We start from the raw sequence: 14,466 nt of genomic DNA, 5'->3' as shown, positions 1-14,466 counted from the left end.
CTCTGAGTGAAGAAGTTTCTCCTCATCTCAGTCCTAAATGGCCTACTCACATCCTGAGACTGTGACCAAGGGAAACATCATCCCTGCATCCTGTCTGTCCAGCCCTGTCAGAGTTTTATATGTTTCAGCAAGATCCCCTCTCATTCTTCTAAACTCCAGTCAATACAGGCCTAGTCGGCCCAAACTCTCCTCGTACCACAATCCTGCCATCCCGGGAATCAGTCCGGTGAACCTTCGTTCCCTGGGACTTCCACCACCCACAGGTTCCCCTTCCAGCCATCAAAATCATGAGGGCCCTGGGGATGGGGAGAAACTCTCCCCACTCATAAAAAGATTGAGAGTGAGAGGGCACAGATTGAAAGTCATTTGCAAAAGAAACAAAAGCAATATGATGCAGCGAGTGGTTAGGGCCTGGGAATGCACTGCCTGAGAGTGCGTTGGAGGCAGGTTCAACTGAAGCATTCAAAAGGGAAGTGGGTTATTATATTGAAAAGGAAGAATGTGCAGGGTTACGGGGGGTGGGGAAGGCAGGGAAATGGCACCAGGTGAATTGCTCACTTGGAGAGCCGGTACAGACACGACGGGCCGAATGGCCTCCTTCTGCACTGTAACAATTCTGTGATTCAGTGAAGCCACTCGCCACCCTGACTTGGAAATATATCGGCCGTTCCTTCACCGTCGCTGGGTCAAAATCCTGGAATTCCCTCCCTAACAGCGCTGTGTGTGGGTGTCCCTACACCACATGGACTGCAGCGGCTCGAGAAGGCAGCTCACCACCACCTTCCTCAAGGGGCAATTAGAGATGGGCAATAAATGCCGGCCCAGACAGCGATGAAAGAAAATGCCCCCTGACCAGCGGACGCCTCCAAATGAGCCTATCACAGTGACAAAGGGTCCACACTGCATACATAAACTCGCTGAATCTCCCAATAGAACCTCTCTGAGTCGCAAACTGTTTCCAGCACCTTCTATTTTGATTTCAGTTTTCTAGCATCTGTTGACATTTTCCATAAAAAAGCTTCATCCACCTATATATATCTTTCTGTCGTTCTTGTCATATTAGTGTGTGAGAAAGTTTCTTATTCTAATAGTGAAAAAGCTGAACTGAAATCCAGAAACCTTTCAGTAAATACATGCTGAGAGATTAAAAGGGATATTGCTTATCTGCATATCTTCCACAAGTAAACTTATTCCAGGAATAATTTCACTTATGTAAATTTATGTAAATGCACAGCCATCCCTGATGGAACAAAGGCTGAAAATTATATTGCGTGTGAGAGAGAGAGAGAGCGAGAGAGAGAGAGAGAGTGAGAGAAAGCGAGAAGCCTCATTTACAGGGGAATGGAAATAAAATCCAAGGAAAGCAGTGAGGCAGGTTCTCTGGGAAATGGTCTGGGTGAAAATGTTCCCTAGTGAAAAGCAGGTTTTCTCAGAACTGGCAGAGCAGACTAGTTTTAATTTCATTGCTGAGAGTTTCACAAACAGGACATGGGAGTTTGAAAGTTGCTAGAGTTTGCCTGACTGTGTGATAAATGAGCAGACACAGAGACAGCCCTTGCTTTTTGTACAAATTCAATGGAGCTTGGCTAAAGGACACCCCTGCTGTTCCAGCTACTGATCTAACATTCCAGAACATCAGTGCCTTCTACTGCCTCTTTAATTGCACATTAATCCCTCCCCCTATCCTTTAAGATCCACATGTACGGTCTTAGTGAACTCCCCAAAGCTGTGGGAAAACACAACCTACACTGGCCAATTTTGCAGACAAAGAACTTTCTCTCACATCCAGTATCCCTGGGTTCTGGTTGCCCGTTCTTCTAGAGCCGCTTAAATTGTAAATTCTCTTCTGCGCAGGCATGACTACCCACGCTGAGCCACCAGAATTCACTCAAAGGCCTTTTCGAACCAGGAGTGATCCAAATTCTGATGCTTTAGTCTTTGAGGTGCACAGGATGTAGGAGTCAGTTAGGGGTGATACCTCTGGGGGATCTGTTCTGGGACTTTTAGCAGGTGGCTAAGACAGGCTCTCCATGTCACTGACTTAAAACTTGTCCATAAACCTGAACCAGCTGAATCAACCACTTTTGCTTTATGATCTCGGATCCTACCTATTAATTTTGTGTTGCTCTGAAATTAATTTCATTTAAACTTTAAAGAAACAGAGCCACTTTTAATTGATTTAGTCTGTTCGAGAAAACTGTCAGAAGTCAGAATAATAAAGCAGGCTGTAAGTATATTTCTTGCAAATGTGGTTTCCATAACAATTGGGTTTGAACATGAATCTATGTCACAGAGAGAGAGAGAATTACAGAAAGAGACACGCAGAGAATCAAAGCGTGAGAGAGGGAGACAGTATTACAGACACAGAAATATTGAGAATTACGGACAGAGACACAGAGAGAGAGAGACAGAATCATAGAGAGAGAGAAGCACACAGGGGCAGAGATACATACTCAGAGAATCACAGATAATGAGAGTATGGGAGAGAAAGAAAGGGATAAACAGGCAGGGTTACAGGGAAAGAGGGAGAAACACATACACAGAGATAAAGACACAGGGACACAGAGAGAGGGAGAGAGAAAGGGACCGAGAGAATGAGACACAGAGAGAGTGTGTATGAGGCAGAGAGAGAGAATGAGACAGGCAGAGAGAGACAGGGACAGAGAGAATGAGACAGAGTGAGAGAATGAGAGGGAATGAGACAGAGAGAGTGAGACAAAGAGAGGGAGTGACACAGGGTGAGACAGAGAGAGAGAGTGAGACAGAGAGAGAGAGAGAGACAGAGAGAGAGAGAGAGACAGAGAGAGAGAGAATGGGACAGAAAGAGAGAGACAACAGAGATTGACAGAGACTCCTCGATAGAAACAATGAGAGAAAAAGTACTGATGGGACAGTGAGAGTTCCCCTTGTGGAGGTGATAATCTGGCTAAATCCCCCAGGGGGTTAGAGAGCGGGCAGAATTCATTGGTCCATTTAAATGTCTGACATTTTACTAACCTGGCTTCAGAGAGGATTTAGTCATAAATACTTATTTGAAGATACTGCAAGAATATTAACTAAAAATTGGTCCTTTTGAAGTATTTCCTGGTGTGCTTTCAACATTTTTACATTGTTTGTTTCAACTTGATGGATCATCCTAGAGGAACAATTTGATTCCCAATTTCCATGTCAGTCAAGAAGAAGTTTTTAAATCGCAGTTCACTCCCGTTACCCGATTACTAAACCAGCCCACTCCTGGTTACCAAGCCAGCTCACTCCCGGTTACCAAGCCAACTCACCCACAGTTACCTGGTACCAAGCCAGCTCATTCCCCTGGTTACAGAACCAGCTCTCTGCCCTGATTACCAAGCCAGCTCACTCCCAGTTACCTAGTTACCAAGCCAGCTCACCCTGGTTACCAAGTCAGCTCACTCATCCAATTACAGAGCCAGCTGTCTGCCCCCGTTTCCAAGTCAGCTCACCCTGGTTATCCAGTTACCAAGTCAACTCACTCCCCATTACCAAGCCAGCTCGCTTCTGGTTACCAAGTCAGATCACTCCCCTGGTTATCAAGCCAGCTCACTCCCGTCTGGTTACTGAGGTAACTCGCTCTCCTCTGGTTACCAAGCCAACTCAATCTCCTCTGGTTACCGAGCCAACTCACTCCCCTCTGGTTACCCAGCCAACTCACTCCCCTCTGGTTACCGAGCCAACTCACTCCCCTCTGGTTACCCAGCCAACTCACTCCCCTCTGGTTACCCAGCCAACTCACTCCCCTCTGGTTACTGAGCCAACTCACTCCCCTCTGGTTACCGAGCCAACTCACTCCCCTCTGGTTACTGAGCCAACTCACTCCCCTCTGGTTACCGAGCCAACTCACTCCCCTCTGGTTACCGAGCCAACTCACTCCCCTCTGGTTACCCAGCCAACTCACTCCCCTCTGGTTACCCAGCCAACTCACTCCCCTCTGGTTACCCAGCCAGCTCACTCCCCTCTGGTTACGCAGCCAACTCACTCCCCTCTGGTTACCCAGCCAACTCACTCCCCTCTGGTTACCCAGTCAACTCACTCCCCTCTGGTTACCCAGCCAACTCACTCCCCTCTGGTTACCCAGCCAACTCACTCCTCTCTGGTTACCGAGCCAACTCACTCCTCTCTGGTTACTAAGCCAACTCACTCCCCTCTGGTTACCGAGCCAACTCACTCCTCTCTGGTTACCCAGCCAACTCACTCCTCTCTGGTTACTAAGCCAACTCACTCCCCTCTGGTTACTAAGCCAACTAACTCCCCTCTGGTTACTAAGCCAACTAACTCCCGTCTGGTTACTAAGCCAACTCACTCCCCTCTGGTTACCCAGCCAGCTCACTCCCCTCTGGTTACGCAGCCAACTCACTCCCCTCTGGTTACCCAGCCAACTCACTCCCCTCTGGTTACCCAGTCAACTCACTCCCCTCTGGTTACCCAGCCAACTCACTCCCCTCTGGTTACCCAGCCAACTCACTCCTCTCTGGTTACCGAGCCAACTCACTCCTCTCTGGTTACTAAGCCAACTCACTCCGCTCTGGTTACTAAGCCAACTCACTCCCCTCTGGTTACTTAGCCAACGCACTCCTCTCTGGTTACCCAGCCAGCTCACTCCCCTCTGGTTACCCAGCCAACTCACTCCCCTCTGGTTACCCAGGCAGCTCACTCCCCTCTGGTTACCCAGCCAACTCACTCCCCTCTGGTTACCCAGGCAGCTCACTCCCCTCTGGTTACCCAGCCAACTCACTCCCCTCTGGTTACCCAGGCAGCTCACTCCCCTCTGGTTACCGAGCCAACGCACTCCTCTCTGGTTACCCAGCCAGCTCACTCCCCTCTGGTTACCCAGCCAACTCACTCCCCTCTGGTTACCCAGCCAACTCACTCCCCTCTGGTTACCCAGGCAGCTCACTCCCCTCTGGTTACCCAGCCAACTCACTCCCCTCTGGTTACCGAGCCAACTCACTCCTCTCTGGTTACCCAGCCAACTCACTCCTCTCTGGTTACCCAGCCAACTCACTCCCCTCTGGTTACTAAGCCAACTCACTCCCCTCTGGTTACTAAGCCAACTCGCTCTCCTCTGGTTACCCAGCCAACTCACTCCCCTCTGGTTACTAAGCCAACTCGCTCCCCTCTGGTTACCCAGCCAGCTCACTCCCCTCTGGGTACCCAGCCAACTCACTCCCCTCTGGTTACCCAGCCAACTCACTCCCCTCTGGTTACCCAGCCACCTCACTCCCCTCTGGTTACCCAGCCAACTCACTCCCCTCTGGTTACCCAGCCAACTCACTCCCCTCTGGTTACCGAGCCAACTCACTCCCCTCTGGTTACTAAGCCAACTCACTCCGCTCTGGTTACTAAGCCAACTCACTCCCCTCTGGTTACTTAGCCAACGCACTCACCTCTGGTTGCTAAGCCAACTCACTCCCCTCTGGTTACTTAGCCAACGCACTCACCTCTGGTTACTAAGCCAACTCACTCCCCTCTGGGTACCCAGCCAACTCACTCCCCTCTGGTTACCGAGCCAACGCACTCACCTCTGGTTGCTAAGCCAACTCACTCCTCTCTGGTTACCCAGCCAACTCACTCCCCTCTGGTTACTGAGCCAACTCACTCCCCTCTGGTTACCCAGCCAGCTCACTCCCCTGGTTACTGAGCCAGCTCACTCCCCTCTGGTTACCTAGCCAGCTCACTCCCCTCTGGTTACCCAGCCAACTCACTCCCCTCTGGTTACCCAGCCAACTCACTCCCCTCTGGTTATTAAGCCAACTCACTCCCCTCTGGTTACCCAGCCAGCTCACTCCCCTCTGGTTACCCAGCCAACTCACTCCCCTCTGGTTACCCAGCCAACTCACTCCCCTCTGGTTACCCAGCCAACTCACTCCCCTCTGGTTACTAAGCCAACTCACTCCCCTCTGGTTACCGAGCCAACTCACTCCCCTGGTTACTGAGCCAGCTCACTCCCCTCTGGTTACTGAGCTAACTCACTCCCCTCTGGTTACCCAGCCAACTCACTCCCCTAGTTACTGAGCTAACTCACTCCCCTCTTGTTACCGAGCCAACTCACTCCCCTCTGGTTACTGAGCTAACTCACTCCCCTCTGGTTACCGAGCCAACTCACTCCCCTGTCACGGAACCAGCTCAATCCCCGATTACCAGTCCCCTGCTCACCTTGCCAAAACTTGCTGCATTAACTGGCTGTGTGTCATTCTTCTCACAGAAGTCCAGGTAGTGCATGTACAGAGCACTGCGAGGGATACACACTCCTTCGGCAATCTCATAGTTCTCCTCCAGCCTAAATGGGACATTAAGCAAATGAACCATTCATTGTGCCCCAGAAAGAGAAAATCACGATTATTTGTATTATTATTTAGAAATTGCACCATTACACTGTTTAAGAAATTGCTTCCTAAAGGAGATTACTAACACGGTTATCTAAAATACTCAGCTTGGAACGATGAGTGACACTCACAGAAACCCAGATCAAGGAAAGGAGGTTGGTATTTACATTAAAACCACAAAGAGTTGTTGATAATTGCAGGAGAACCTGTGTACTAGAACTTCTAGGAAAGAATACGAGAGAGAAGGGCTGAGGAGAGGAAGAAGAAGGGGGAACGAGCAAGAGGAATGGCAAAGTGTGAAGGGGCAGATGGAAGAATGGCTTCCTTGGCTTTGCTAACTCACTGAACTCACCACTGCAGAGTCGCTGGCGTGGAGTGTGGTTTCGATGCTCGGTTATTTTCCTTTTCTTCATCTGTAGACAGAGAAACAAATAGAAGTGGGAGCCCCAAACCATACAGTAACACAACAAATTAATCCACACAGCAACAAGACATGTTAATCCATTCAGTAACATGACACATTAATCCATACGGTAACCTGACACGATAATCCATACAGTAACATGACATGTTAATTCATACAGTAATCTGACACATTAACCCATACAGTAACATGAAACGTTAATCTATACATTAACATGACATGTTAATCCATATCGTAACACAGCGTGTTAATCCATACAGTAACCTGAGACATTAATCTATACAATAACATGACACTTTAATCCACACAGTAACATGAGATGTTAATCTATACAGTAACATGAGACGTTAATCTATACAGTAACCTGACACTTTAATCCTATACAGTAACATGAAACATTAATCCATACAGCAACCTGACACGATGATCCACACAGTTATCTGACACAGTGCTCCACAGTGACATGAAATGTTAATCTATACATTAACACGACACGTTAATCCATACAGTAACATGATATATTAATCTATACAGTAACCTGACATGTTAATCTATACAGTATCATAACATATTAACCCACAGGGTAACCTGACATGTTAATCCACACAGTAACCTGATACGATAATCCATACAATAACATGAAGTTTTAATCCATGCAGTAACCTGATACATTAATCTATACAGTAACCGGACACGTTAATCCATAGGTAATACGGCACGTTAATCCATACATTAACCTGACATATTAATCCAGACAGTAACTTGACACATTAAACTATACAGTAACCTGACATGTTAATCCATACAGTAACCTGACATGTTAATCTATACATTAACATGACACATTAACCCATACAATAATTTAACATGTTAATCCACACAGTAATCTAACACATTACTCCACACAGTAACATGAAACGTTAATCTATACATTAGCACAAAACGTTAATCCATACAGTAACCTGAGATATTAATCTATTCAGTAACCTGACATGTTAATCCACACAGTAACATGACACGTTAATCCATACAGTAACCTGATACGTTAATCCATACTATAACCTGACATGTTAATCCATACAGTTACCTGGCATGTTAATCTATACAGTAACCTGACATGTTAGTCCATACTATAATCTGACATGTAAATCCATACTATAACCTGACATGTTAATCCATACTGTAACCTGACATGCTAATCCATACGGTAACCTGACATGCTAATTTATACATTAACATGACACATTAACCCATACACTAATTTAACACATTAATCCACACATAATCTGACACATTACTCCACATAGTAACATGAAACATTAATATATACATTAGCACAAAACTTTAATCCATACAGTAACCTGAGACATTAATCTATACAGTCACATGACAAGTTAATCCACACAGTAACACGAGATATTAATCTATACAGTAACATGACACGTTAATCCATACAGTAACCTGATACGTTAATCCATACTATAACCTGACGTGTTAATCCATACAGTAACCTGACATGTTAATCCATACGGTAACCTGACATGTTAATCCATATGGTAAACTGACACATTAATCTATACAGTAACCTGACATGTTAGTCCATACTATAATCTGACATGTTAATCCATACTATAACCTGACATGTTAATCCATACTGTAACCTGACATGCTAATCCATACGGTAACCTGACATGCTAATTTATACATTAACATGACACATTAACCCATACACTAATTTAACACATTAATCCACACATAATCTGACACATTACTCCACATAGTAACATGAAACATTAATATATACATTAGCACAAAACTTTAATCCATACAGTAACCTGAGACATTAATCTATACAGTCACATGACAAGTTAATCCACACAGTAACACGAGATATTAATCTATACAGTAACATGACACGTTAATCCATACAGTAACCTGATACGTTAATCCATACTATAACCTGACGTGTTAATCCATACAGTAACCTGACATGTTAATCCATACGGTAACCTGACATGTTAATCCATATGGTAAACTGACACATTAATCTATACAGTAACCTGACATGTTAGTCCATACTATAATCTGACATGTTAATCCATACTATAACCTGACATGTTAATCCATACTGTAACCTGACATGCTAATCCATACGGTAACCTGACATGCTAATTTATACATTAACATGACACATTAACCCATACACTAATTTAACACATTAATCCACACATAATCTGACACATTACTCCACATAGTAACATGAAACATTAATATATACATTAGCACAAAACTTTAATCCATACAGTAACCTGAGACATTAATCTATACAGTCACATGACAAGTTAATCCACACAGTAACACGAGATATTAATCTATACAGTAACATGACACGTTAATCCATACAGTAACCTGATACGTTAATCCATACTATAACCTGACGTGTTAATCCATACAGTAACCTGACATGTTAATCCATACGGTAACCTGACATGTTAATCCATATGGTAAACTGACACATTAATCTATACAGTAACCTGACATGTTAATACATACAGTAACCTGGCATGTTAATCCATACAGTAACCTGACACGTTAATCTATACAGTAACCTGACATGTTAATCCATACAGTAACCTGACATGTTAATCCATACTATAACCTGACATGTTAATCCATATTATAACCTGACATGCTAATCCATACGGTAACCTGACATGTTAATCCATACAGTAACCTGACATGCTAATCTATACATTAACATGACACATTAACCCACACACTAATTTAACACATTAATCCACACAGTAATATGACACATTAATCCACACAGTAACATGAAATGTTAATCTATACATTAGCACAAAACTTTAATCCATACAGTAACCTGAGACATTAATCCATACAGTAACATGACACGTTAATCCATACAGTAACCTGACATGTTAATCTATACAGTATCATGACATGTTAATCTGTACAGTAACACAACACATTAATCCATACATTAACATCACAAATTACTCCACACAATAATCTGACACATTAATCCATACAGTACCATGACATATTAATCTATACATAAACATGACACGTAAATCCACACAGTAACCTGACACATTAATCCATATAGTAACATAATACATTAATCCTCACAGTATCTTGAGGAATTAATCCATATGGTAACCCAACATGTTAATCCATACAGTAACCTGACACATTAATCTATACATTAACATGGCATGTTAATCCATACAGTAACACCGCATGTTAATCCACACAGTAACATGACACATTTATCCATACGGTAACCTGATGCGTTAATCCATACAGTAACCTGACATGTTAATCCACAGAGTAACATGACACGTAAACCCATGCAGTAACCTGACACACTAACCCATGCAGTAACATGACATGTTAATCCTCACAGTAACCTGACACATTAATCTACACAGTAACCTGACATGTTAATCCACACAGTAACATGAGATATTAATCTATACAGTAACCTGACACATTAATCCGCACAGTCACTTGATACATTAATCCATACATTAACATCACTTGTTAATCCACAGTGATCTGACACATTAATCTATACAGTAACATAACATGTTAATCCTTTCAGTAGCCTGACATGTTAATCCATACAGTAACATGACACGTTAACCCATAAAGTAACCCGACACGTTAATTTATACAGTAACCTGACATGTTAACCCATACAGTAACCTGACATATTCATCCATACAGTAACATGACATGTTAATCCATACAGTAACATGACACGTTAATCCATACAGTAACATGACACGTTAATACATACAGTAACCTGACACGTTAATCCATACAGTAACATGACAACGTTAATCCATACAGTAACCTGACACGTTAATCCATACAGTAACCTGACACGTTAATCCATACAGTAACATGACAACGTTAATCCATACAGTAACCTGACACGTTAATCCATACAGTAACATGACAACGTTAATCCATACAGTAACCTGACACGTTAATCCATACAGTAACCTGACACGTTAATCCATACAGTAACCTGACACGCTAATTCATACAGTAATCTGACTCATTAATCCATACAAGAACACAACACATTAAGTCATACAGTAACCAAACACATCAATCCATACAGTAACCTGACACGTTAATCCATACAATAACATGACACATTAATCCATACAGTAACCTGACACGTTAATCCATACAATAACATGACAACGTTAATCCATACAGTAACCTGACACGTTAATCCATACAATAACATGACACATTAATCCAATAATTTTGTTTGTTCATGGGCTGTGGGCATCACTGGCTGGGCCAGCATTTATTGCCCATCCCTAATTGCCCTTGAGAATGGAATAACTTGCTTGGCCATTTCAGAGGGTGTTTAACAGTCAACCACATTGCTGTGGGTCTAGATCATGTAAGGATGACAGATTTCCCTCCCTAAAGGGCATTAGTGAACCAGATGGGTTTTTATGACAATTGTCAATGGTTTCATGATCATCATCAGGCTGTTAATTCCAGATTCTTTTACTGAATTCAAATTTCACCATCTGGTGAGATTCAAACCCCGGTCTCCGGAACATTACCCCGGGTATCTGGATTACTAGTCCAGTGATAATACCACTACACCACCGCCTCCCCTCTACAATACAATTTATACAGTAACCTGACACGATGATCCACACAGTAATCTGAGACATTAATTCATACAGTAACCCGACACGCTAATCCATACAGTAACATGACACGCTAATCCATACAGTAACATGACACGCTAATCCATACAGTAACATGACACGTTAATCCATAGAGTACCATGACACGCTAATCCATACAGTAACATGACACGTTAATCCATAGAGTACCATGACACGCTAATCCATACAGTAACATGACACGTTAATCCATAGAGTACCATGACACGCTAATCCATACAGTAACATGACATGTTAATCCACACAGTAATCTGACATTAATCCATACAGGAACATAACACATTAAGTCATACAGTAACCGAACACATTAATCCATACAATAGCATGACACATTAATCCATACGGTAACCTGACACATTAATTCATACAATAACTTGACACATTAATCCATACTGTAACCTGACATGTTAATCCATACTGTAATATGACATGATAATCTACTGTAACATGACATGTTAATCCACACTGTAACATGACACGTTAATCCATACTGTAACCTGACATGTTAATGCATATGGTAACCTGACACATTAATTTATACAGTAACCTGGCACGTTGATCCATACAGTAACATGACATGTTAATGCATACGGTAACCTGATACATTAATCCATACGGTAACCTGACACGTTAATTTATATGGTAACTTGGCACGTTGATCCATCCAGTAACATGACCCGTTAATTTATACAGTAGCCTGACATGTTAATCCACACAGTAACATGACATGTTAATGCATACGGTAACCTGATACATTAATCCATACGGTAACCTGACACGTTAATTTATATGGTAACCTGGCACGTTGATCCATCCAGTAACATGACCCGTTAATTTATACAGTAGCCTGACATGTTAATCCACACAGTAACATGACATGTTAATCCATACGGTAACCTGACGTGTTCATTTATATGGTAACCTGGCACGTTGATCCATCCAGTAACATGACGCGTTAATTTACACAGTAACCAGACACATTAATCCATACAGTAACCTGACACATTAATCCATACAATAACATGGCATGTTAATGCATACGGTAAAATAACACGTTAATCCATAATGTAACCTGACGCATTAATCCATATAGTAACCTGACATGTTAATTTATTCAGTAACCTAACATGTTAATCCATACAGTAACATGACATTGTTAATCCATACGGTAACCTGACACCTTAATCCACACAGTACAATGACACGTTAATCGATACAGTAACCCGTCACACCAACACACACCCACCTTCTCACACCAACACACGCCCGCCCTCTTGCACCAACACACACCCGCCCTCTCGCACCAACACACGCCCACCCTCTCGCACCAACACATGCCTGCCCTCTTGCACCAACACACGCCCGCCCTCTTGCACCAACACATGCCCGCCCTCTTGCACCAACACACGCCCACCCTCTTGCACCAACACACGCCCACCCTCTCACACCAACACACATCCACATCCTCACATTTATGCATATTCACTCCTTTGCACTAAAACGCACCAGCTTACTCACACCAACACACACACACCCACTCTCTCACACCAACACACATCTGTCCTCTCATACCAACACATACCCACACACCCCCACACTAACACAGACATAGAACTGCCCTCTCACACCAACACACACACACGCCTTCTCACTCAAGCCCACACCTACCCTCTCATACCAGCACACACCCACCCACTCATATCAACAGAGATCCACCCTTTCATAACAACATGCACAAATGCACACACCCATTCAATGGCATTGCTATAGCTGAATCCCCCACTGTCAAGATCCTGGGGGTTACCTTTTGCCATAAACTGAACTGGACTAGCTATATAAATACTGTGGCTGCAAGAGCAGGTCAGAGGCTAGGAATCCTGTGATGAGTAACTCATCTCCTGACTCCCCAAAGTCTGTCCACCATCTGCAAGGCACAAGTCAGGAGTGTGATAGAATACTCCCCACTTGCCTGGATGAGTGCAGCTCCAACAACACTCAAGAAACTTGACACCGTCCAGGACAAAGCAGCCCACTTGATTGGCACCACATCCACAGACATTCACTCCCTCCACCACCAACGCACACAACAGCAGCAGTGTGTACCACCTACAAGATGCACTGCAGGAATTCACCAAGGCTCCTTAGACAGCTCCTTCCAAACCCACAACCACTACCATCTAGAATGACAAAGGAGCAGATAGATGGGAACACCACCACCTGGAAGTTCCCCCCCAAGTCCCGCACCATCCTGACTTGGAAATATAGCACCGTTCCTTCACAGTCGCTGGGTCAAAATCCTGGAACTCCCTCCCTAACAGCACTGTGGGTGTACCTACACCACATGGACTGCAGCGGTTCAAGAAGGCAGCTCATCACCACCTTCTCAGGGGCAACTAGGGATGGGCAATCAATGCTGGTCTAGCCAGTGATGCCCACCCCCATCCTGTGAAAGAATATGTAAAAAACAACACCACCTCGCACCAACACACACCTGCCCTCTCACACCAACACACACCCGCCCTCTCACACAAACACACACCTGCCCTCTCACACCAACACACACCTGCCCTCTCACACCAACACACACCTGCCCTCTCACACCAACACACACCTGCCCTCTCACACCAACACACATCTGCCCTCTCACACCAACACACACCTGCCCTCTCACACCAACACACATCTGCCCTCTCACACCAACACTCACCTGCCCTCTCACACCAACACACACCCACTCCCTTGCACCAACATACAAGCACCTGCCCTCTCACACCAACACACACTGTGTCGTACCATCACACACGTTCTCACTCCAACACGAATGTGAACACACACGCGCACACACACACACACACACACACGCACACACACACACGCGCACACACGCATACACACTCATGAACACACACACTCGCACACACACACACACTCGCACACACACACACACACACGC

At 44.3% G+C, this 14,466-nt stretch overlaps 1 protein-coding gene across 1 annotated transcript in view; it reads right to left on the bottom strand.

Moving 5' to 3' along the window:
• The window catches only part of rfx4 (regulatory factor X, 4), a 125,396-nt gene that overhangs the window by 96,718 nt on the left and 14,212 nt on the right, over nucleotides 1-14,466 (bottom strand). The window contains exons 3-4 of the mRNA XM_078567701.1: nucleotides 6,694-6,754; nucleotides 6,172-6,295 (exon numbers count right to left, since the gene is read on the bottom strand). Of these exons, the coding sequence (XP_078423827.1) occupies nucleotides 6,172-6,295; nucleotides 6,694-6,754 (185 nt within the window). The remainder of the gene's footprint in view (nucleotides 1-6,171; nucleotides 6,296-6,693; nucleotides 6,755-14,466) is intronic.

This window comes from Cetorhinus maximus, chromosome 22, assembly GCF_964194155.1.
Source record: "Cetorhinus maximus chromosome 22, sCetMax3.hap1.1, whole genome shotgun sequence".
Lineage (NCBI taxonomy): Eukaryota > Metazoa > Chordata > Chondrichthyes > Lamniformes > Cetorhinidae > Cetorhinus > Cetorhinus maximus.
This window is presented reverse-complemented; position numbering and strand designations above follow the sequence as displayed.